The sequence below is a fragment of the Numida meleagris genome, chromosome 5 (assembly GCF_002078875.1).
Source record: "Numida meleagris isolate 19003 breed g44 Domestic line chromosome 5, NumMel1.0, whole genome shotgun sequence".
Classification (NCBI taxonomy): domain Eukaryota; kingdom Metazoa; phylum Chordata; class Aves; order Galliformes; family Numididae; genus Numida; species Numida meleagris.
Window position 1 is genome coordinate 43,863,793 of NC_034413.1, and position 25,917 is coordinate 43,889,709.

The following is a 25,917-nucleotide window of genomic DNA, read 5'->3' on the forward strand; positions in this document are numbered from 1 at the left end:
ATTCCATCCAAGAATTACTTTTAGGTTTATTCTCATATTATTTGTTGACAATTGATAGATTTAAGCATACCTTTAAGTGCTTTGCTGAATAAGGAGCATTAACTATCTGATTGTCACATAATAATGTTTTTATATAAGCAGATGAGTTAGGCTCCATTGCTTTTCTCTTTTTTAATCTGTTGAAAGAATTCACCACATCATAACTTCATCTCACTTAAAGCCAGGTGATTTTTAATAAAAAATATAACTGCTGAATTCTCATCTATTTTGTCATTCAAGAGAATAAATGTAAGACTCCAAGCCAGAGAATGACATGAAGAAGCATAGCACTTTCCAAGACTTCTTTGTCATTAACAGGGGCAATAAATCATTCTGTTCACAATCCAAATGAGCAAGCCCTTGAAGTATGTCCTTTTTCTCAAGCCCATATAACTCCTATTAATGTAATGGGAATAACAGGTAAGAGTAAGGAAAAAGATCCATGTTTTTTGCATAGCTCCAAGTCCAGGAAAAAAAAAAAAAAAGGACTGGATGCAGTACATTGGCATAAATTCAACCCTACTCAAAATTGCAATTCCATAAAATAACTACAAAACACTCATCACAACATACTAAAAATAGAAACACTTGTTAGTGATGACAATTGTAGTAAGCCACTGGAAAAATATGGCTTATTTTCATAAGCCACTTTTTCTTCTTACGATATTTCTCCTTCATTCTGTTTTGGATTTTCAGGTTGTTTTTATTTTTCTTTTGGGGTGCAGCCTTATCAAAGGGGTAGTATCTGAAGTGTACTATAATAACCTCAACCAAAGCAAGAGCCGCACCTTCTTCATTAATAATAGAAGACAAGTATCGACAAGAATAATACCATAAAAATAATAAAACGAGTATTTGGATCAATTTTGTTAGGTGTTTTTAATAATGACAATTTTGTGATATACGCCTTTTAGCTCACTAGGAAGAAAAGCAACTTCCAGAAAGACTGCCAAGTATGCACCATGGATGACCATTTCTGCTTGCTATAATCACAGAGAATCCAAGGTGGTTCTAGCCAAGGCTCCATTTCAGCTGTTTTGAGTCATAAAGTCCTCAATAGAAAAGTCAAAACTCAGTGCTTGCCAAACGCTTTGTCCATTTGCTAGGTTAACTTCACAGTGCTCCACTGACAATAATTTGGAAATATTTAACTGACTGGATGCTACATTTACGACATAAATTGATACATTTCAGCTTTCATTTGTTTCCATTTCCAGGCTCTGGGCAGAAACACATCATCCTGAAAGGGTAACAGTCTTGACTTTCTAATCTGGCAGGTTTTTTTAACTTCATTTTTAAACTTGCACCTGAGAATTGGGAGGGACATGAGCTGCATTTAGACTCCAAGGTTGCATGCTCAAGTGCAAGGCTGCAAGCTCGTGTTTACAGGCAAGAATGTAGTCCAGGTGAGGAGGCTGGGAATAACTGCTCTGCCAGCAGCATCTCAGAAGCCACAGTTCCTTCTCCTTACTCTGCATTTTGCTTTAGGAGCTGACAGTTTCCTGCTGACTGGTAGCCCTCATCAACAATTACAGCCAAAACATGGATCTAGGTGAGTATGTATATCAATCCTCCCCAAACTGAAGCAGTCTTCATAGGAGCATGAGAAAAAAGTTTTACTCTATGTCTGAAACTCATGCTCCAATCACAAGCCAGCTGTTTGTTGCTGAGATCATGTTTTGCAATCAAGCAACATGAGCATGAGAACAGTGGCAGAATACCATCTCAAGTGACCCAAGTTTGACATCTGTGGCTGGCACAGTCTGACATGCACTAAATCTGCAATGAAACTACAAAATAACTTGTAACAGCTATAGTCACAACTACTCACCCTCCTGCAGCAGCAGCGTGGAGGCACGTTCTTCCAAAACTATCAGGGGTGTCTATTTCAAAGCCTGCAGACAGCACGTGCTCATTACTAAACAAGGACACTATGCTATACTTTTGTCCTAGTTAAACCACAAGAGACATTGCAGAGACAGAAAAATCAGTTAGTTAGAAAAAAACAGAACACAAGCAACTACAGTCAGAAAAAGGTTGTCACGGAAAATGGCGAGCGGCTGCTCCACTTTGGCAGCTCTATAAAAAGAGCTGTGAAGTCAACGAGAATTTAGTTCCGCATCCAGCTCTGCACCACATCCCTACTGAAAAGCATGTGGCAGGCATTTAGGAGGCAGATACTTTGAGAGAACTGCGACAGCAGGACATGAAGACAGAAAACAGAAGAAATAAGAAAAACCACAGAGTCAGCCTGAACATGAAACAGGGCCAATTCTATTGCGTGTGGTTTTTAGACTGGCTTTAGTTTTTGGAAAGAGGCTTTCAGGAGCATGCAGGGATAGCCATAAAGATGCACAAGGCCCAAGATAAAGCCCAGCAGTGGTAACTCTGGTCACCCAGAGCTTTTTCTCTCCTTCCTGATCTGGTGGTCAAGGCCAAAGCATACCAGTAAAGGGGTACGTAATTATCATTTTTCACACTTTTAAAATACTCTACAGGACTCAAGCTTATGGAAAAAAGCAGTTGTAGGACATTTTGTGTGTTAAGCAATGAAACAATTTTTTAGGAAAGAAAATGATCTGCCTTGTTTTTTGGTTTTTTTTTTTTTTTGTTTTTTTTTTTAACTCAGATGAACTCTTGCCTGGAAAAAAGAAGATTTGGGATTTGGCCTCTGATTACTGCCTCTTTTAAAACCGTTGGATCAGCAAGCTCCCGCTGCTTTTGCTTTAGGCTCTGGTGAGGAACCTGGGACTGCTCTTCAGACACCAGACCTTCACTAAGCTTCCCCTCTTGTGCATGCCGATCTCTGGCCAGCCTCACTACTTTACTCTGGCCAGACTGAGAAACGCACTTTAGCTGTAACTAAGACAAACCATCATCAGCAAGATATCAACACTTGCGCAAGTGTAGGCTTCAAGGAGGTAATTTCTTGAATCATTTATTTGAGGAGAGAATAAAACGAAAAAAACAAAACTGTCTCTCATACTCCTAGAATTTAGAAAAATGTTCCAAGTTTCCTCCTTCTTCCTGGTTTACAAACTCTCTGTGTCTGCCAGGAGAAAAGGGCTTTGCATATGAACAATCCAGGATGCAAAGAATTACCAGCATGTCATTAGGAAAACCCTGCACATGCCATACACCACACCAGGCAGCAGCACAGGAAGTCTTTCATTTCAACAGTCCACAACAATGAGCATAAAGGGGCTGTAAGCAGCACAGATACATGACTGAGCTCCACAGAGGCTGCTGCATTTACTTACCCGAGGACAACAATTTCCTGCAGCAATCTGAGTGAGCATTCAGTGCTGCTAGGTGCAGAGGAAACATGTTGTGGATCCCACACCTGAAAGGCACAACATCCTCATTAGATAGGATCTTGTAAAAATACAGGTGGCATACAAACACTACACTTGAAAAAGTCCTTCCATAAAGGCCGTATTTCTGATCCTTTTAAAGGAAGATTCTTCCTGCCTTGCTAATTTTATCTATATTTCCTTACTATCCTGCTCAGGAGTTAAAATTAATTCTGATACAGGAAAATCTTGGCACTACACTTTGAACAGAATGCGGGAGGAAGGTTTCTAAAAACGTGAAATGAAAGCTACGATAAAGGAGACAGCAAGGAAGCAGAGTCAATCTCCCAGTGTGGGATATACAGATTTGTGCATCAGCTACATATATTGCAATGGCATTCTGAGGGGTAAAAGTAAATACCAAAAGCTTTGTGGCATTATTTCTGAAACCGTTTGTACTCTTATCTTGCTTTAGATAACTTTCACTTGGGTTTTCAAAAGCCTTTTTTTCTTCCCTCACCCACAGGGCTGGAGCACCAAATGCCTTTTCTTCACACTTTCCTTTAGAGTGCTGTGACACTTAGGGTTTTCCTCCCACACTTGAACAACTAATCACCTAATCCTGTTTGCTCCAGCTACTGTCCTCACACGCTCTTTCACTCCCCCTTCCCTTTAAATACATGACCCTCCTTTCAATTACAAACTCCTCAGAGCAGACATATTGGGTCAAACAAAAGAAAACCAAAGCAAAACAAAAAAATAGACACCTATCATTAAGCTAAATATGTATAAGGTGGTCTGGTTCATTTTTCAACAAGCTGAGCACTCAGCAGCTGTTATTGCCACTCACAAATCATCCCAGCTCAGTCCCTGAACATGCCACCATTTATCATCTTAGAAGATTTCTGGGCTTAGACATCTTGGCTTCTGTCATTTAGCATTGTGTTTTGTGCAAAGCATACAGTTATTCTAGAAATGCTATTACAGGCTTTCCTCCAAGGGCATACAAATGCGGAGCCTCAAACCAACTATCTCACCAAGATTATAATCTACTGCTTGCTTCAGCAGATACATTTTTGGAAAATGACAAACACATGAATAACAGCAGATCGATTCCTATCTGAAAGACAGTGGATAGAAAGCGCGATCACCTCGTGGATTTCAGATATGGACAAAAGACAAAGGAACTTTTTTTTCTGCAAGATTAACCATAAATCATTATGACTAATGATACTTTAAACAAAGAAGTGTGAATGTTTATAAAGATGTCTCGTTCTCACCAACGTTTTACATGTATGTATTTAACCAATACTGATTTGTTTTTAAAAACATCATTCTTTCCAGAACCCACAGTTCCATCCTTCCTCTGTCTTCACATTAAATTTGTCCTCCTTACTGCTTTTCTACACTAAGGAGCAACCTGGGGCGCTACAGAAATTTTACTTTTGCCAGTGTTCAGCACCTACATCTTAGAGTAAATCTCTTTAAAGATGACCTGACAGTCTGTTCTTTTAAAGGAAACAACAGCACAAGCTCCACTGAGCTGAAGCACCTGTATAAACAGGTTGCTTTTTTTTTTAGCTGTGGGGTTGTTTATTTAAGCCAACCTTGGACATTCTGTCTTGCCATATTTCTTCCTACACCCATTTCTCTCCATCTCCTCCTCCACCTAGTTATCTCAAGTAGTATTTTTCATCTTTTAGGTCAAGATTTCCACCCAGCACATGTTTTGGCTGGTTTCCACCAAAATACACCATCTGCACATCTGCTAACCAGTCACACTTCAGCAGCGCTGTTCACAGTGGTTCCTCCTATCACTTACATACTTTCTCCTTAAAACACAACTGCCTCAAAGACTGACCAAGCTGTCTGCAGTTGTTGCTAGCAATGTTGTGGAGTTTCCTTTTTCAAATCCAGTTTGGGGAGCTCAGCCATAGCTATTTACATGCAGTAGGTATGAAAGCCCATTCCCAGTGTGTCAGTGTTCCTGGCTGAGCATCACTTGGACCTGCCTGGGATTTCTGAGACAACTTCTTATTTCACTCATTTTTGGTGCCAAAAGTAGTGTTTTATTTTATCGATGTTCCAGTCATTTGAGTGAAAATCAGAAATTTTCAGCTGGATAACCTTGAGTCCAAGACTGTGCTACTCCATTGCGGCTCATTTTACATCTAAACCTCAAGAAAAGAGGCAGATCGAGGCTTACTGCACTGGAGAAAGAGCTAGCAAAAATATACATCTATTTAGACACCAAGGTCTTCATGTTGGCTATCTTAACATGGCATTAACTGGAACCTGTGGAATTTCATTACCCATGCCCGCTGAAGATCTGTCCCACTTCCGAGTTTGAATAGAGACAATCATACTTGATGCAGGAATATGGGCATATGTGTCTCTTTTGTTAAACATCCTCAAGCATCAATCAGAGAGAGGTGCAAGTATCTTCAAAACTAACACGAGCTCATTTAAATCTGCAAACAGGTTTCCCTATCCAGGTAAGTCAAGAGAGGTCCCTGACTTCTGCAGTGCATTCTAGACCGAAAACTTAAATTTTACTCTGGAAATGTGCAGCTAATAGCTGAAAAATTAAATTTATGTAATCAGATGCTACTGTAAACACCCAGTATGGGTATCTCATGGCATGGCATTACTCTTTTCTTCCGCTCCTTTGTTTACTTCAGGTTTGCTGTTTTCTTTTGACAGACCATAAGACTAACAACATTTAGCAATCTTGTCCAATTTCAACTTGCTCAAAAAAAGCCCTAAAATCACAAATCAGAAAAAAACTGTTCTATTATTTCAGTCATCTGGCTATCAGAAACCATGAATAATCAAGACAGGAGTGGAATTTATATTGAAATCAGGCTTAGTAACATCTGCTTTGTAGTACTGCAATTCAATTGATTATCCTTTGTCACATCAAAAGATTCAAGATAATAGAATTACCACTGCATATAACATGCCATTACAAAGCCAATTTAAAAACTACAGAATATACACATAATTCCCTTGGAAAGTATTTGAAATTTTTTCAATTATGTTTCCTAGATAAACTCTTTGCTAGGAACTTTATGGAATAACTGTGATCAAGATGCGCTTTTATATACATCCTGCGTCAGTGGGTCACATCAACCCTTCAGAAAAATAAACAGTATTGGTACTACTTGCAACCACATAACTGCACAGTAAGAGCTTAGTGGGGCTTCTTCCCTTCCACTTGCCCAATCATTTCATATTTTAGTCCTATGTCACCCACTGAAGCGTAGAACAAATGCATTTATCCATTTTAACTTCAGAAACTGAGGAATATCTATGTTTCCTGGCATCAGACATAGCACTTGATCATTAGAAGTTCCACTTCAGCCACCTACTTGGCGGTATCAGCTCCGCTGGTTATGAGGGTGTTTATCAATAGCTCATGTCCATATCTTGCAGCCACATGCAGTGGGGTGTTACCATCCTTATCAACACAGTCGATTTCCCCTCCTGCAAAAAATATTTTCATACAGTTTAATACCAAAAGATTAAGTGTGAACCTGTGACCACAAATGCTCTCTCTCTCTCTCTCTCTCTCTCTCCAGTGAATGCAGCAAAACCAGGCCACTGAATTTCAAAGAATGAGACCAGCACATAATGAGTTGTCAGCTGTCAGCCATGATACCAACCATGGTTCACCAGCAGTGCTCTCACCTCCCTCTCCAGCTTCAGTGGGGAAACATGGTGGGGAATAGGGAGTGAGCTCAATGACATACAATTGACATTTAATCATTAGATATTGATACACGGTGCTTAAGTAGAACTTTTCCTGTTGCAGTTTATGCCTGTCATCTCGTGTTTTATTCTCCACCAGGAAAAACTGATTCTTTCTTCTCTGCTACAGCTTCTGACGCATGCAAAGATTGCTATCAAGTCCCTGTTTTCCTTTTTGGATCAAGCAACTCTTGCTCTTTCAGTCTCTCTTTATAAATGACGTTTGCTGTAATTCAACCATCCTTGTCCTTCCCCTAGTTCTCTCCAGCTGGCCCACATCTTTCTGAAAGGAAAACGTCAAAAGCCAAAAACAGTGCTACAGCTGATGTCTACCAGTGCTGAGCTGAGCAAAAGGATTACTTCATGCCTGCTGGCTATGCTCCTATCTATACACTCCTGCACACTGTATGCTTTCTATCCCCCCCCCCTTTTTTTTTTTTGGCAACACAATGACATTAGTGACTTCTGTTCAGTTCCCCATCCTCTGCAAACCCCAAATCCTTTCTTGATGAAATGTCCCCCAATCAGCTTTTGCCATTCTGTATTTGTATAACTGATATTCCTGCCTGTGTTATATCTCTTCTTTGCATCACTTGCATTATAACTTTTCTCCAGTTTTAAAGGCTCACTTTCAAATTTGACTCCAGCTTCTGCCAAACAGTTTCTCCTAACTTCATGTTTTCTCCAAACATTAAAACCACACTTCATATTCCACCATCCAAGTTGTTAATGAAAATACTGGATAGTATACCAGGCTCAGGAGGGAAGCTGAAAAATCTCATTATACCTTCCATTTCAACAATGATCCATTTATTACTAATGTCTGAGTGTAGTTTTTCTAGCAGTTATGCACCCACACAGTAATACTTTCATTTAGACCATATTTCATTAGTTTTCTGGGAGAATACTTTATGAAAGTATGTAAAAGTCTTGCTAAAATGAGGATGTGGTAATAGTTACTACATTTCCACTATGCAGAGGAGATAACAGGCCATAACTACAGCAAGAAGAGTTCTAGTAAAGCTCTATGAAGAATTTTCTAATGGTAAATAAAGGCTATCAAAATGCTGGAACAGGGATACTGCAGTTTGATGAGGTTCCACGTTGGGACTGTAGTTAAACAAACAACAGAAACAAACAAAAGAAAACAGATTGTCCTGTCCAATATAACGGCCAAAACAAATATAAGAACACAATTGGTAACAGTAACTTCTGTCAGTCAGAAAACAGGCCTTTGTCAGATCTCCAACAATAATATTTCTTATATGCTATAGTATTCTTGGACAAAAGAGATACTTAATGAGTATGACAGGTAATTACAAGCTCTGGAATCTACTCCCGGCTATGCCAAAATAAACAAGTGGTGCTGGTCCACCCTGCAGAGTATTTATTCAGCGCTTAGTGAAGATAGCGACAAGATGTGCAGCTAAGGGAGGTAAGAGAAGTACAGCTGTTGAGTGGTGGCATAGAGAAAATGGTGTGGGCTCTAAGAACACCACAGCTCTCAAGGGAGGATAATTAGAACTTTATTACTCTTTTAATCATTTGAGAAAGTTAATTGTGCCGCCTTCTCATCATATGAAATATCCTAAATAGAGCTCTTAATTCTTAATATCAAGTTAAGAATCACAAAAGATTAGTTGCTTCATTGTCAGCTAGAGGAAGACTGGATTTTGTTAAGAACCAAGAGGTGTCACTAGTGATGAGACTGTGGAAGGAGGCCTGTAAACGCAGCTCAAACTGAGAATTTGATGCAGAGCTGAACACCTTTCAGAGATGTTATCTGGCACTCTGGATCAGAAAACTAAAAATTGCAACCCCCAGAAATGCCTACTCTTTTGGAAAGTTATAGAACAGGTATTGAAACTCACCATTCTGAATGAGGGTCTGTGACCGGGTGAACCTCCCATGGACAGCTGTCATGTGCAGTGGGCTCTTCCCATCCTTACTCTAACAAACAAAATGTAAAAACAATCATTTAGCATGAAAAGAAGAGGTAAGAACTTTAAGTCTCTCAGTTCAACATCCTACAGCTATTCTTCACATAAAAGCTCCACTGGCTTCTAAAGACTGCAGGCCTGAATCTATATGTCATAATAAATGCAGAAGGTACAAGCATATAAGTAAAGCAGTTCCTCAGCAATGATCAGGAAATGATCTGAGCTACAGCCTACTCTCAGAGCCTGGCTATACACAATGTTTGATAGAAACTTCCAGATGTATGACATATCACTCTTGAATGTGACTATACTATCTCCCATTTAGTCTTTTTCTTTTCCTTACTCTTTACAAGAAGAAGAATTTTTTTAAAATAAACCACAAAGCTAAGGAGGAGCAGTCAGAGAGATGCAAGGAATACAACTGATTTTTCAATCTGCAATTTTATAGATACATCCTAGAACAGAAGCTGCTCTAAAAAAAAAAGTGTTGGTCAATAAGTTTCCACTTAATCAAAACCAAGATGTCTACAAAAGACAAACAGAAAACAAGGAGCGAGTATATAAGGAAAGCTACAAGGAGCTGAGATCAATGTTTTGGGATCTAGAGAAAGAAACAAGAGTTTGGGAAAGCTAAGGAGCAAATAGCAAATGACAGTTGCCTCACTACTCACATCATTCCATTTTTTATTGGCACTGGGCTTTGCACTCACTGGCAAGCACAATATCTAATTTCACCTCAATAATTCTGAGTTTAAATAGTACACTGGCTGTCCACTGATCTCAAGGGACCTGCCAGAACTGCTAGATGCTACGAGACCACTTTTACAGATGAGAAACTGAAACACGCACAATTTGAAGTAGTCAAAGTCTTATTTGAACTTAGAAATCTCAAGTCTTCTATCAAGTCCCTTTGAGGTTCATCAAGATGTATCACTTACATCTCAAGAGCATTCAAATAACCAAAACAGAATCAGGCTTTGTACACTCAGGCTCTAAAATATGTAAACAAACAACCTTGAGGTCTTACTTACCCAGGAAAGTCTAAAGAAACTTGGTTAGAATCAGATTTAATTAAGTCCATATTGCAGGAGGAAAACACCAGAAAGAAACATTTCCTTGACTTATTACCATTGCCCGAGTCAACATTTTGTGGAGCTCCTGGGACTAAACTTTAGTAGTGGTTTCAGAAGAGTGGCTGGCCTAGAGTTTAAGGCTGTTATTATATTTATAAAGGCACTGAATGCTCCTCTGCTAGAAGTTAATCTCATCCAAATGGTTTAATGATTAGCATTCTCAGCATCTCTCTAATTCTATTAAGAACTTAAAGCCCTGCTTTACTTATTACTGCAGTTTCCAGACTCCTAAGGTATGCAAAATAGGATAAAGTAAAACCGAAGAGGTAAAATGCAAGTTTTACCTGAATGTTAACATCTGCCCCATTATTCACTAGTAGTTCAAGACACAGTGCTCCATGAGTGGAGGCAGCAGCAAAATGCAAGGGAGTGAATCCATTATTATTGGGCTGATTTACATTAGCACCATAGTCAATCAGCTCATTAACAACAGAATCCTGACCATTGTAACAGGCAATATGAAGTGCAGTATTTCCATAGATGTTCATTTCATCAATCTAAAATAAGAGAAGGAGACACAGGTAACATTACAGACATCAGATTATCAGTTTACATATTGCATCACATACGGCAAATGGAAATAGCTAGAGGCATGAACTGTCACAGGGCGTATTTCTCACCAGCAGATTTCACTGACAAAAATATACTCCCAGAGAGCTTAATTTGGAATGCTTTACCTTCACTATCATCAACTTCTTATCCTACTGGCAATTTCTAAAAGTCAGACTGAAGCTTAAAGCTGATAGCAGGCCTATGTAATGATGATGATGATAAAAATCCTAAAAAGCTGGGAAGTTTTTTTTATAGAAGAATGGGAAAGAAGGATAAATAAAAAGCTCAGTTTTTTAAAAATAAATAAATAAAAATACCTCATATTGAGTTTCTGTGAATAAAATCAGGCTTAAGATCTCTTTCCACAGATTCCTTTTGGGAAGGGAGCAAAAGTGTCTTAGGGAATGGATGGAGAAATTGCATATCTATTTACGCTTCAATAAAGAAACCACTTTCAGCAGTTCAGTATTATGAAGATGTGATTAAGATTACATTACTTCTTGATCACTGGCTTAGAATTGAACTGCTGTTCTGTAAAGCAGGGCGAGACAGGTTGCACAAAAGACTTGAGCATGTTGTGAATATGCTTCTACAAAAAAGATCTTGAAGACCCTATCCCCACGGAGAATGTGAAACTTCAGTGTCACTATTAGCATGGTACTGCTAATAACAGGAAACATCTATTCCTGTTCAACACAGACTTCTGACATTTTTTTGGCAGGTCAAGTCAGCTGGCTATGAAGCTAGCAAATACAATGAATTTATTCAACATCTTTGATCAACAACCAGCACAGTCTCTTCTGGTCATCTCAGCACTGCTTTGGACCACTGAGTTGACAATATTAGTCTAAGAGAAGCCTGTACCCTGAAATAAAGATCTTTTCCAGAGTGAAAATAATAATTCTCCTTCCCTCCATTAGTGAACGCAGGAAATACACAACTTGAAATTTGAACAGGCTGAAATGCAGCTTAGTAAAGTACTCCACGTATGTATTGTGAACCTCTTCTCATCATATTAAAGGGAATGCCAAGCCAAGGAAGACTTCATTACTCCACGTTCCTCTACAGGAACAGCATACATTTCCTTAATTCTTCAGGAAAGTGACCTAGAATTTAGTGTCCATATCAGACATTTTTATTCCAGAATGTTTCCTGGCTCTTAAACTAATAAACTATACAAAGCATAAGGTGCTTTTCACAGTCAAGAAAACAGGAATTACTTTCTTTAGAAGCTTCACTGATGTAGCAGCATCCATAAGAGAAAAATAGTACCTTCGAATATAGAGAAACATGCAAGTCACAAAGAGCATATTACTACATACCTCTACCCCGAGGTTAAGGAGGTGTTTCACAATGTTAATCTGCCCATTGGATGCAGCTGCATGAAGTGGGGTGTAACCCTTCTTGTCTTTACAAGTCACCTCTGCACCATGATTAATCAGTAAGGCAACAACTTCCAGGTGACCTCCAAAAGATGAGAGAAAGCAGTCAGCAGGTATACCAGTACCACTTCTCACAAATTACTTTCTTGCTAACACACTGGCCCTCTCACTAACATTTCACAATGCTCCCAGAGTTTTATGAGGGGAAAAAAAAAAGAAAGAAAGGAAAAGAATTTTCATAAATGCTCTTAATCCTAGCTCTAGGCCTTGTCAAGAAATCCATGCAATACATATTCCCCTTCATCAGGTGGGTCAAGTTTCTTTTTACTGAGCTAGTTTTCCAGTCATTAAAAGAACAAAAGCACATCTCTTTCCCACATTACTCCTCATTAAAAATAACAGCCTGTGTTTTATTCTCCCTTTTAAAGAAAGAACAGTGAGCATAGGAGCAGGACAACAAAACTCCCAAAACAGCATCCTGTTGATGTTATCTGTAGACGCAATTGCTAATGCTCTTTTTGTTTGTTGACAATACTTAATGTCTATAATAAATTCCAATATAAAGGTTCCCTCTTTTCCAGCAGCACTGAAGACATAAATATATATTACTTTAAGTGAGTGCATAATTTGATGCAAAGTCTACAAATACCATCAGAAGATTTTCTACTGACTGCTCATCTTCAGATTAGGTTTGCGACTTTCCAATACAGAGCTAGCAAAAAAATTCTCAGTACAGGTCTACAAATGTTTGATTCTGAACTTGTGGTCTATAAACGCATATTTAGTCTGCAAACTAAAATAACTGCAAAAGCCTCAAAAGTGATACAGACTGAGAGCTGACTGCCAGACCCATGGGACATATATCTTCAGGAGTGAAATACCCCCCTATTGGATTAGGGTCTCCCCATAAAATACACGAGAAAAGCTGAGCATCTCAAAATGCAACTTACAATCCACCTGTGTCTTTAGTTTCCTCTTCCTTCTGAAAGTTTCAAAGTATGCATCCTCCCATCCTAGCCAGTGCCCTGACCACCAAAATTGAATCAAGGAACTGAGGAACAGTCATTACTTCTTGCTGAAGCAGAGCTATTTTTCTTAGAATTTTGTTAGGTCAAGCAGACTGAAAGAGAGCAAACATCATAGAAAGATGTGCTCCCCCTGGGCAGCTCAACACTTTTATGACAGACACAGCTTTGGTCCTTACTGATAACATCTCAATTGCCCAAATGTGGAATTGCACAGCACAACAGAAAAGCCTTTCACCACTTCACAGTGGTGTTCAAAGTTCACTAGCTCAAAAGCCAAATCAAGTCTGCTGGCAAGCAACCTTCCATCTGTCTGTGCATATCAAAACACCACTATATGCTTTACTCACAGTTTGAAATCCCATATTACCTAGTTTCCAAAGGTGCCAGGGTTAAAATTAAGGATTTGATAGGTCAAGTGAAAAACCTGACAGAGGGTGCACAATGTCTCATTAATTCCCATCTGAATACACTGCTTGCCAGACATAAAAGCTATTGAACAAGAGTGATCACTATCACTTCTTCTAGCAATCTTGTTTCAGCATTTTTCAATAAAATAAAATCCCCTACTAGAATAAAATTTACCATAACTTGAAAAGAATAATACAGTCTGATTTATTTAGTAACATTTACGTTACATGAATCAGTTGTTCTTTTCTACTCTGGAATAAAAGATGACAATTCGCTACTAACATAAGGAAAGAGAAGAACTAACAATACCATGACTTGTCTACTTACGAATGTAAATAAGTAGCAAAAATCATTATCATATTTATCTGTGTTTTATAAAGTTTTTTTGCAAAAACAGATACCAATACAACCTGTATTTTTTCAAGATTGAATATACTTCAGTTGGGAGTATACTTGGAATTAGGATCAGGATAGAAAGACCAAAATGAAAAAGCAACATTAAAAGCCCACATTAATGGCATTAAAATCACAGCAACGTTCTCACCAGTTGCAAAACTGTAAAAGGACACTGTATATTTAGATCAGACAACCCTTTCCCTGCGCAGCATAAATACCACTCTCATTTTCCACGGACAGGTCTGTGTCTTCATCATAAAACATGCTGTTAGTTTGTCAACAGGAAATTCAAACAAGGAACAAGAAGCTGAGCCTTACCCATGTATGCAGCCCAGTGAAGAGCTCTTCTGTCCTTTTTGTCAAAAGCATTGATGTTTGCGCCCTTGGCTAAGAGCAAGTTCACCATCTAGAAGCAACAGCAGCAAGTAAACAAACCCTGTAGATCAGACACTCGATACTTCATAAAAAGTCATTCTAGTGATAAAGTTGTGATCATAAAATCAGGCTGTTCTGTATGCGATACTGGAATTGCAGTACGGCTAAGAGCTGAAAAGCTGCTTTCCCTATTACCTGGCATGCAATATTAAAATTAAGAAAAATCAGGCAAAACAAAAACAAAACAAGAAACACATTCAACAACTTTCTTCCCCAACAAAACATTCTAACACCACAAGTTACATAGATGCATAATTGCCTTCCCCTTGTATGCTGCTTTGCCACAGTACAGAGATCAGCTAATAATGACATACTTTCAATTATCACTTCTGATACACTCTACCCAAAAGCTCAGGAGCTTTATATCATGATGGTTAGATTCAAGCCTCACTATTTTTTTCCAACAATGCAGTAATTTAAATGCCAAATACCATTATTGTTCTACAGGAATTACCTTACCCTGTCCTTTTAATTGCAGTATAACTGATCAATGTCCGTTGACAGAATTCTGCCATTCCGGCTGAAGATTTTTCATTCCTTATCTACATCTTCAAGTGTGGAATGAGCAACAAGGATCCTTTCAACCAGATCTAAAGACTACCAAAAACCTTTACACAGGGGCTCTGTTTACCAAACTACGGTTTTCCATGAAGAACCAGTAATTAGAATAGAAGGGCTTACTTATATTAGGTAAGCAGAAGCAGCATATATGATCTCAAAACCAGAAGCACATTTTCTAGAAGACTAATTGGAAAAGCAGACTGGGTCTCGCACATCTGAACATTACTTCGGTATGAAATGAACCCACCAGTTTTCCCATCTTTCCATTCCACCTCTCTTACTTTCTCAGGCAGTTAAGCACAAAATAGCCCAGACACACTTCAATTGCCAGAGCTGGGGGCACAGACAGCTCCCCAAGTCTGCAAGTACATTACACTTGCATGCCAGATCTGCACAGGTGGTTTCTTGCCACTCTCACTTCTACAGACAGGAAACCTGCCATACAGGTTGGAAAGCAGATGAATGAGAGCAATCATGGGGGTCAGTGATATGGGGCTCAGTCTTGACCCAGACAGCGAGCCAACTATTTTAAAGGAGGAAAAAAAAAAGAATAAATAATTCAAGATCAATTATGCTATTAAACAATTCACCTCAATGTGGCCATTCAGAGCTGCATGATGCAGTGCTGTCCTCCCACCTCGGTCAGAGACATTGACGCTGCTCAGCATGGGAATGATAACTTCTGCGCACTTCACTGCCTTGTTTGCGGCTGCCACGTGCAATGGGGTCTGCCAGTTCTTGTCCCGAGCATTGACATCAGCTGAGTGCTTGATCAGTACTTGCACTGCTTCCTACAGTAGCAACAATTACAGCTATAAACAAGCAGTTCCAATAAACATGCAGCTGACAGCTCAATGATATTACCTATGCATTTTACTTACGCATCCCAGACATGGCCAGGAGGACAGAAGCGGAACAACATTCACCCAAGCAACATCTGTGGTTACTGACATGGTACTGTTGATTCAAATGCCAGAGCACAAATCACCTCTGCTGTCATTTAGAGCAACATCCACGATCACAATTTTCCAATTTGATTTTCGGACATACAAAGTTGTCCATGCAGACAGCCCAATCTGTTTGGCTGATTAACCTTTGAGATCCCAGTCATCATAACTGTGCTCCATTTGAAGAAATGAATGGATATATTTGAGCTCACACTTTCATCAATTATTTACAAACTGATATTTACATATCAGTTTGGACCATGAAATCATAGCAAATTGTTCTTTTATTTATAAACAGGAAAAAAATAAAATATGTAAAAACAAAATTTTAGCTTTGCAAAAAAATACATGAGAATCACAGGCAAGGGTTGACACTGGTGTCCCCAGTTGCCATTAGCATTCCTTCCCTCCCCGAGGAGTTAAAAGTGAATATTTCCCAGTGAGAAAAATGTACTCTTCTCTCTCAAGAGACTGTCTCATTAGAGAGCTTACCATCAACTCTTTTCTGTTCCTCCTCATGCATCTGCCATTAAGGAAGTCAGATTAAAAAATAAGTCCCTCTCTATATTACATTGTCTCTTCTCCTATTTTTCCCCAGAAACAAAATACAAAAGAGTCACTGGGGGACAGTAGCATTCGAGTAGCCTTGCCTGCTAGTTACAACTCACAGCTGGGAAGCAGGAGAGACCTAGCGCTACATATTCTTTTTATTCTTTTTCCATAAACCAAAAAGTTTTCTTCTAAGTCCAGACAAAGTTTTATTAATGAATAACAAATTCATCGTGTGTGTGTTTAAATAGCCCCTTTGTATCTAGAAAGGCCCAGGAGAGCGCCTGCAGAATACATCAAGAATACATCTATTAGGAGCAGTTCTTGTTCTCTGGTCTCCACTAATTTTAGCAACTTCATTTTCTACAGCCATCCCACAAAATGACATCTAACAGATTGGTTCAGTTAGTAGACAGCACCTCTCCAGGCACCAAGAATGATCTATCGTTGATGTCTCAACAGGATTTTTTTATTTCTTTTTTTTTTTTTTTTTAATTACAGGCCTGCTGCGTTAAAAGTCATTTAAATGCAATACACTGGGGACCCACCCACCTGGGACATGAAGTCAGCAGGAAAATTCATGTAATTTGACTCTCAATGAAAGAAGGAAAAAGTTAAAGGAGAATATCAAAAAGTAAATGGTGAAGACTGAAAAGTCTAATAATATTTAGATTGACTTCTTTATTTGGAATGTTCATACAAAGCTTCTCTATCCAGCATTTCCAGCTAGCCCATGTTATTAGTGAGACGTCTCTGCTCTCCCACACCATATGCCTTCCCCTGCTGCCTCTCTGGATACTTCCTTTGGGTACCAGAACTGCAGGAACAAGGCAAGAGCTTCTCATCGTGAAACCGGCTTTCAGTAGCCAAAGAGTTAAAAAGCAGGCACAAACCCACAAGAAGACATGCATTTTCAGTGAGGGCTGTGACCGAAAATAAGAAAGTGTTTTTGGACAGAAATGTCCAAAAAAGAAACCAAACATGCTGCAATTCCTGCACCAGAAAGAGTGTGGCTATTTTTTAAGGTCTGACCTTTGTTTCTCAACACAGCTTTTTGTATTTTGTCTCATTACAGCATTCATATCCTATCAGATATTCCTTTCAGTGGGTTCTGGCGGCTGCCAGCAGCTGGAAGCTCAGCCAGTAACCAAACAATGCCCAAGTTCAGCAGCAGGCCCAGGATTCCTGCCTGCGGGCCTGGCAGGCACGGGGACTGTTACAAAGGTGACTCAAGTTCCGCCAGTCCCTGGAAGGCAGCCACACTCTGCCTGTCCAATAACCCCTCCCCTCGCACCCAGCAGCCAACTCAGCCTGCATTGGGCACACTCTTAGCTGAGAATTAGGGCGACAGAAGAGAGCAAGGAGTACAAAACAGAAAGCCAAAATAATGGCACAGTCATCCCTGAGCTGCATTCCTGGTACTTACTGCTCCGCCTTTTTGAGACAACAGTGGAAAAAGGACAATGTGATGCCAGAAGATTTCTAGCTGTCTAGCAGAAGAAATACGGGCTAACCTTCCTTTGTGCACAAATCAAAGTGGATGAACAGAAAAGCTGAAGGATGCCTTGAAATGCAATTAACCAAAACAAACAGTGCAGTTTGGATCTCACACACATCCACTCCCTCCTGGCATACACAGTGTGCACACGTCTGTACAGATTGATTCCTCCTCATTTCACCGCCTGACGATGATGGCCCTGCAGACAGGTGACACTACCTCACTTCAGCCACAGTGGCTTCCACCAGCTGTCAGCGGCTCAGAGCGACCTGCTACGGTTACGCAAAGCATCCCACAGGGGGAAGTCAGCCTCACCAAGGCTCAACAGCAGCTGTAATTAGCTGGTAAAAGATGGCCTTTGGCTGCAACGCTACAGACCCTGCACACAGCAAATGCTCACCCATTTGTCACAGTGCTGCCTGCTGCAGCTTTCAACGGTTTGCTTTTTGCCCCAGCACAGTTTATGTTCAAAAGCAGAGTAATCAAATCTTACTCACTTCACTCCTTGAAGCAACTGCTCGATGGAGAGGAGTCAGCCACATATTGTCTTTGGCATTAACACGAGCGCCTGCAAGTAAACAAGCAGAGGTTACATCCATGCCTTGGGTGCGACACGAAGAGCGTTGCCCAACTGGTTTCCTAGTAACAGGAGCGAACTAAGTCTCTCATCTCAGCTCTTCTGGCACTCCTCTACTCTTAAAAATGCATTTCCATCACCCAGACGGATAGGAACAGACGCACAATTCAGAAAGAAAGGAACTGGATATAGCCTTGTTTACTGGACATAGCAGCAGCAGGGTTTGTAGTAGAGGATTATGTACATATGTATGTACATGTGCACTGATGTGTATGCATTTATAAGATTAACAGATACAGGATATCTGTTAAAATTCTGCTTCCCTGCTAAGGAGATGTTGCTGTGAAGACATGTCAGAGAAGCATGCTGGCTGAGAAGGAAACAGAATGCCTCCCTACCTCTGCTCTGCAGGCGCCCCTCAGCAGACATCAGAAGGGAGATGGAGGGCACGATCCATTTGCCTCATGCACAGTTCAGTGCTAATGTGCACTCTGACGAAAGGCAGCTGTGCAAGAGGGTGGTTTCAGGGTCGCTTGCCAGAATAATGGATAAAAGAATAATATTAAACAACTACTGCAGTGTTGGTTGACTGCAGACAAAAAGGGACTCTGTACATTTGTGTGATGAGATTTGTTTGAAAGAAATAATAAACTACCAATTGAAGTGACACCCCAGAATAAAACGTTCAGTGGAAAGAGCTGAAGAAACCCATTTTTAAATGTCTGCAGACAGCAGTACTAGTTTGAGAAAAGTGGCATATGAAGACAAAAATTACGAGAAGCACGAGTATCATGCACATTGCCTGGATCAGCCTCTGAACTTCATGAACAAAGGGATTCTTAAGCCCCATTGCGTACCACAACTTAAGTGCATGTAAAATCCTGTAATTAATAAATCACACTCTCTGAATCAGAAATAATTTCTGAAAGCTGTTTCTCAGGAATGTTAGGGTGCTTGCCTCTGAATCACAGCGGATACTGGGAATTATGCTAGGTAATCAGAGAAAAAATGAGTTATTTCAGATTACCACAAGTTAGGACACAATTTTTTGGCTGGAAGAAAAAGAAAGCCATTTTCATAACTAGTGCAGCAATCAGAGGCAATAATTCACCTTAGAACTTTGTATCTGGTGGCACAATCTGCACTCCAGAGAAACACCCCAGTAAAAGTATGTGATGATTTCAAAGTATTTTCTAATGAATCTGTATATAAAGCAAGGAAGCTGCTATCTTCTTTTGTTTTCCTGAGAAGGCTATTATGATTGATGTCCTTCAGTACCCACTCTAAACCTGCACTGCCTGAGGTGCTCCAGAGAGACATAAAGCAGCCACATCCTCCACCATCAGAACTCCAAGGTACCTCATGATACACTGCTGTGATCCTATAGGGATGTGGGGGATACAGATTGCCTAGATGAATTCCTAATGACTGTTATCAAATGCCTCTTTTCAGTTTTAGAAATCTTTTACATTTACCTTGCTTTTTTTTTTTAATCCTTATCTTCTTAACTAAGCTTTCTTTTGCCTTATTTCTGCCTATTCACCAACTCCCACAGGCAGATGGTAGGAAACCAGAAAGGCTTATGTACACAGTAGCAAAGCAGGAGAGAAATCACATCGTTCCTCAGTATTCAACAACTCCGTGGCATTAGAGAATACAAAGATGACTAAAAAAACCTAGGCAAATGTCTCCCTCAGTAGTTATTCATGCCTTTCACTGCTCTACTCGCCCTTCAAGAAGCTGAAGTAGATGGCTGCCAAGAACAGAATGAAAGAAAATAATAAAAGCAAAACACTGCTACTATAAATAAAATAATCCACGGCATGTTATCAACCTTTTCTTCTTCAGCAATTTTCCATATTCCCTTACCTCTTTGTGGTTTTGTGCTCCTTATGACACAAAGTGAAATTGTTCTTCCACATCTAATTCAATGTGTCAGTTGAATAAATTTGTGATTTATGATTTTTAAAAGCTGCATAATTCAGCTGTTGCCTGTTAGCAAAGCCAGTGTTTTCTGTGAACTGAGGCACATATTCTTCTGAAGAAATGTTTCAAAATGTTTCCCTTTGTACTGCCTATTTGCTTTACCAAAATTCATCTTTCAGTTTTCCATCAAGTTCCTTGCAGGCAACAACTAATGACAATAAAAGAGCTCCACCAGCACTGAGGCACACCTTAGGGGACAGACTATATCTCCACTTTAAAGTGAGAATGTGGAGGCACCTGGGGAGCAATGCTCACGTTTTCAAAGGCTTCCTCTACACTTCACAAACTTGAACACCCACCCTGTAGTACAGCTCTTTGAAAGCAACACAGAAATCCAACTCTGAAAACAAAGCGCTCTCCAGCACCTAATGTCTTCTGTGTCCCAAAACGAGAAGCTTAAATTTTCAAGTCACCTAGAAATTCAGCGTCACACTCTCTAACACGCAGTGTGTTCTTTAATCATGTTTCAATAGACTTCCTACAATTATCTGCAAAGTTAAGTAAATTCATTTCTATTTATACATGCAAGAGGCCTACAGCTGCTGATGCTCCAGCTGCTCTATCTGGCGGCCTTCACAGTACCAGTCTACCTTGAAAGCATACACTCCTTTAAAGTTGTCTCTTAACATCCTTCCACGTAGCCACAGCAACTACCCACGCCACAAAAAAATCAACACCAAATACTACTTCAGAGAAGAAGCCCTCCTATTCCTCAGCCCCATCCCTAGGCCTCTGCACGCAGGGCCTCACACCACAGGCCTGAAGGAAGGGCCTGGCAGATGGGTTTGCTCTGTGAAGCTTTAGCCGACAGCCTAATGCATAACATTACGGGTAAAACTAACAGAGAGGAAACTTTCCATGAAAACACTCTTCTTTCATATGGCTACGCTCTAATCTTTGAGATCTTTTACTTTCATTTTTTTCTGCCAAAAGAGGAAATAAATCTGAAATTGCCCCTGTTCATTCAAGATCAGAAATAAACAACCTGATGTTTGCTTTCAGGAATAAAGTTAACATCTCTTTATCCTAACCAAATGATTTTCCATCCAGCACATCTGTCAAAATCCACATATTTCCAATACATATAGATTCCCCAACCTAAATCTCTGAAATCAGGGATGATCAACAGATGAAGGAGACTGTTCTTTAACCTATTAATAACATTGATAATGTGCACCTTTCCAAGCCCTACTGAAACACAGCAACAGTAACACAAAAATATAACAAGTGACCCACCACCACACACAGAGACGCACAACATAAAGCAAAAGATTAGCACAAAAAAATATAATGGCTCCAGCCAGTAGGCAGAACTGGGACTTTCAACGGGAGAGCAACACATGCTAGATTGTCAATAAATGTACCTAAAAGCCTGGGAACAGCTATATGACAGAAACAGGAGATTCACTGGAATTTCAGAGTTAAGTCCCAGTCACTTGCTAATTAGGGAATTGGCCTAGAGATGCCACTGTGGTCAGAGGACAGGAGGAGTAAGTAGCAAGGTAAAAGCACACAGGTCTTGGGTCCATCATGAGAGATGAGACAGTCCAGGGACATCCTCTAGACTTTCTTCAGAAGGGGACACTCTTAATCCCCAAGGACTGGAGTCTGAAAGCCATGGGAAAGACAGAGAGAAGCTGCCATTCCAAGCCTCCTACTCCTTAGCCTGCCATAAAAAAGAAAAACCTGCATGTGAATTCCAGTTAGGCAGTGCCATTCCCTGCTGCCTACATGACAGGGATGGCCCAGAACCTGCCATGCACGTGACAGTCTTGTTGTCAAATCTGCATGCCAGGGCTTACCAGGAACCTTTCCAATGCATGCTGAGGTTTGTCCTTTTCCTCATCTATGCACAACTTAGAAAGAATGGATGTCAATAGTGCACACACAGCCCCCAGTGCATAATCTCCTTGCCAAGAAGCATAAAGCCTTCTGAAAGAGTAAGATATGGTAATACTGCCCAGATCACCAGCTCCCGTGGGAAGGGAGAACAAAGAATAAGGAACTGAGCTCACTCATTCTGCCCTCAGCAGAATGATTAAGCCCAGGAAGGGATAGATATAGGCACATGTGACCATGGAGCTTGGATTTATCCAGACAATTCTTCCGACACATCCATGAACATGCCATCGTATAGAACTTCATTTACATGGGACAGCTACCACGGTCCTTCTCCTTGACAGAGAGGAGGTGAAGGAGAAGTGCTCAGATCTCTATACAGCCAGCTTTCATATAGCCTGGAAAAACAAAACCACATAGCACATTTCTCCAGTTTGAACCATATGACTATGGATCAGATCTTTGAGCTGGTGTAAATCCACCTAGCCCTGACATTTAATGGACTGGGATGATTTATCATCGTTGAAGGACCTGGCATTGCGTCTCCTCTATCAGTTCCAAACACATTCCATTTCAGTGGCTAAAAAGTCATTTCTAATATGACTCCAAGCATCTGGGTAGAAGCTTAATTCATTAGATACTACAATTATTTGCGCTGTCACCAGTTCATGGGCCACAAATCTTCGAATGCGCATATTTATTTCACCTCCTTACTGAGCTCTGTACAAAATGCAATGGGTTGCTAGTCCTCCTAGCTTATACTCAGGCTGAGAATATTTTTGTTTGATTCCAACAGCAAGCATTTTTGAGCTTTCACTCAGTGAAAACACCCTCTCATTTTAAGTCAGATAACAAAGCTTTTCTGCTTATATGACTTGACTTTATTATGAAACACTTCTATATATTACGATTTCGGAATGAAGAAGTGAAGCAAAAGGAAGATGCTGCTGTTCTCTTCTGAGCCTAGTTCACAGATTCCAGTAACGAAAAGGTGTTTGTAACAACTTACAAACCTGCTCCTCCAAACCTGCTCTTGGATATACGTACTGATATGCGAGTAATGTGAGTAATGAGATTAAAGTGCAAGGAATAGATAGAATACACAACATAAGATTTAATTTTGACTCATGCTGAGCTAGTAAGCAAGATTTATCAGCTACTTTTTATGTTGTTGACCAGACAAACCCTACAGCCTGTGGATGACATTTTGGCAGTGAGGCACTGGAGCAAACTGTCCCAGAAGAACACAAGTTTCTTTCTTACTCTCATTAGGAACACAATGGAAAACAAGAAGCAGAATGTACCCTGCCTTCATCAGGACATGCTGTGATGCTATTGGGATTCACAGGAGGAATCAGCAGAACTGATTCACCATTCTCTTTATGCAGATACTGCCTGTGATGTCACTTGCAAAACTTGAAAAAATTACACAAAACAGTGGAACAATAGCATGTTACAAACAATACACATTGCAAGAATGCATACACAAATTAAGTTTAATTTTTGTCTCCTAGTAAAGAAAAGACTGTTTGCATCTGACATAGTGAAAAACCATCCAAGCACAACCTGCCAGCAGAGGAATGTTCATTTAAATCACTTTGCTGCCATGAAGGTTAGAGCAGAAAAATCTGATTTATGATGGATGTCAAACTAGTTACCCTCATTAAACAGTTAGACTACTCAAAACATCCTCAAAAACATACAGAGAAAACACTGCTACAGCAAACGAATTCTCTTCTTTCTTCCTTCACCAACTGAAGGTTAGGCTGGCTCTGTTCAAAGAAACATTTAGAATATCTGTTCTTCCATCCCTTGGTTTATTCAACAAGGAGACAAGGTCTACATAAAATGAAAAGCAATACAGGTAGAGAGAGGAGGTGAAGCAAGCAATAAAGCTGAAGACCATGAAGCAGCAGAGTCTGCAGGCACAGGGCACTGCCACACTGACAGCTGCACGGCCAATGACGCTACTGCCAAGCAAAAAGGCTTGGTCCTTTTGGTATTAGGGCCTTGGACATACACATGGCTACTGTGAACTACTACATGTACCATAATCACCTTAGAGAGAAGACTGAAGCATTACTGCAATCCATGCAAGATATCAGAGCATCTAGAAAGGTCAAAGGCTTTGAGTAACTCAGCTGTGGGAGAAGCTTCATTTGGCACTTCTACCTTGCTAGACAACATAAAAGCACACAGAAAGCTGGTTTTCTTCAATTTCTTGGCTCACAGAACTATTTGTTCTGGGCTACAAAAGCTCTTTTGCAAGTTGGATCAAGTAACCTTCAGAAACTCCTTCTAGACAGAATTATTTTCAAGTTCAAGGAAATCAGGTAGTGTTTAGCAATTATAGGACTGATCTTTCTTAAATAATTTCATTAAAAAAATATGCAAGTCATTTGAAAACGCATTCTAATAATTTGTAAGATCAAAAAATATAGCATCATATAGCAATAATCATACAGTAAGATAGCCTGCCAGGGACTGGAAATTTGTACCTTAAGGTTCCTTTCCATCCCACACTCTTAAATCACCCTAAGCTTTACCTTTTACAATTCTCCAGTTTAGAAAAACACTGTCTTTGAAATTTGCAAGCATATCCAGGAGTTTACCATGAATTACATGTATTTCTTGAGAGACATCTGCTTTATGCTTTCTTCTGACATATTCTGATCATGTCTTTTCATCACTAAAAGAGTTTGGAAACATTTATCATTATTTTTCACAGTGCTTATGGAAAGGAAGGCTGGCATTATATTCCTACTGAAAACTGGGAAGAAAAATCTTGAGCAAGTTAAATCAGCAGTGTCAGCATGAGAGATTAAAATAGGGGAGTTCTAGAGTTATAGTTCAATGTTAAGATGGTACTTTAGTCTTTATCTCACACACACACACTAGTTAAGTATATAAATAAATAAATAAGAATGAGGTATTTTAAGCACCTATCACCAAATTGCTAATCAGGCCCCATGCATTCAAACAGTTTATTTTGTTCATGATTTGGACTTTGGGTTCCTGATGGATGAAAAGCTGGACATAAGCCAGCTGTGTGCTCTTGCAGTCTGGAAGGCCAACAGTATCTTGGGCCGCATCAGCAGAGGAATGGCCAGCATGGAGAGGGAGGGGATTGTTCCCCACTACTCTGCCCTTGTGTAACCCCATCTAGAGTCCTGTACCCAGTACAGGAAGGATGCAGAGTTGTTGGAGCTGGCCTCCAGAGGAGGGCCACAAAGATGATCAAAGGGCTGGAGCGCCTCTCCTGTGAAGAAAGGTTGAGGGAGCTGGACTTGTTTAGCTTGGAGAAGAGAAGGCTCCCCAGGAGGACTTCACTGCAGCCTTCCAGGACTCGCAGGGAGCTTACAAGCAGGAGGGGGATCGACTTTTTACATAGTCTGATAGTGACAGGACAAAGGGGAACGGCTTTAAACTAAAAAAAGGGCAGATTGAGGTTGGGTGTTAGAAAGATATTCTTTATGCAGAGGGTGGTGAGGTGCTAGAGCAGGCTGCCCAGGGAGGTTGTGAATGTCCCATCTCTGGAGGCATTCAAGGCCAGGTTGGTTGTGATCCTGGGCAGCCTGATTGCAGTGGTTGGCAACTCTGCGCA

The 25,917-nt window shown here is 40.1% G+C and overlaps 1 protein-coding gene across 6 annotated transcripts in view; it reads right to left on the reverse strand.

Moving 5' to 3' along the window:
- Positions 1-25,917, reverse strand: part of ANKRD44 (ankyrin repeat domain 44) — a 113,436-nt gene that overhangs the window by 36,397 nt on the left and 51,122 nt on the right. For all 6 annotated transcript variants that reach the window (XM_021400574.1, XM_021400576.1, XM_021400573.1 and 3 more), the window contains 9 exons: positions 18,409-18,479; positions 15,508-15,708; positions 14,240-14,327; positions 12,030-12,172; positions 10,440-10,652; positions 8,954-9,032; positions 6,704-6,818; positions 3,300-3,382; positions 1,871-1,934 (listed from right to left, as the gene is read on the reverse strand). In XM_021400574.1, coding sequence (XP_021256249.1) covers positions 1,871-1,934; positions 3,300-3,382; positions 6,704-6,818; positions 8,954-9,032; positions 10,440-10,652; positions 12,030-12,172; positions 14,240-14,327; positions 15,508-15,708; positions 18,409-18,479 — 1,057 coding nt within the window. The remainder of the gene's footprint in view (positions 1-1,870; positions 1,935-3,299; positions 3,383-6,703; positions 6,819-8,953; positions 9,033-10,439; positions 10,653-12,029; positions 12,173-14,239; positions 14,328-15,507; positions 15,709-18,408; positions 18,480-25,917) is intronic.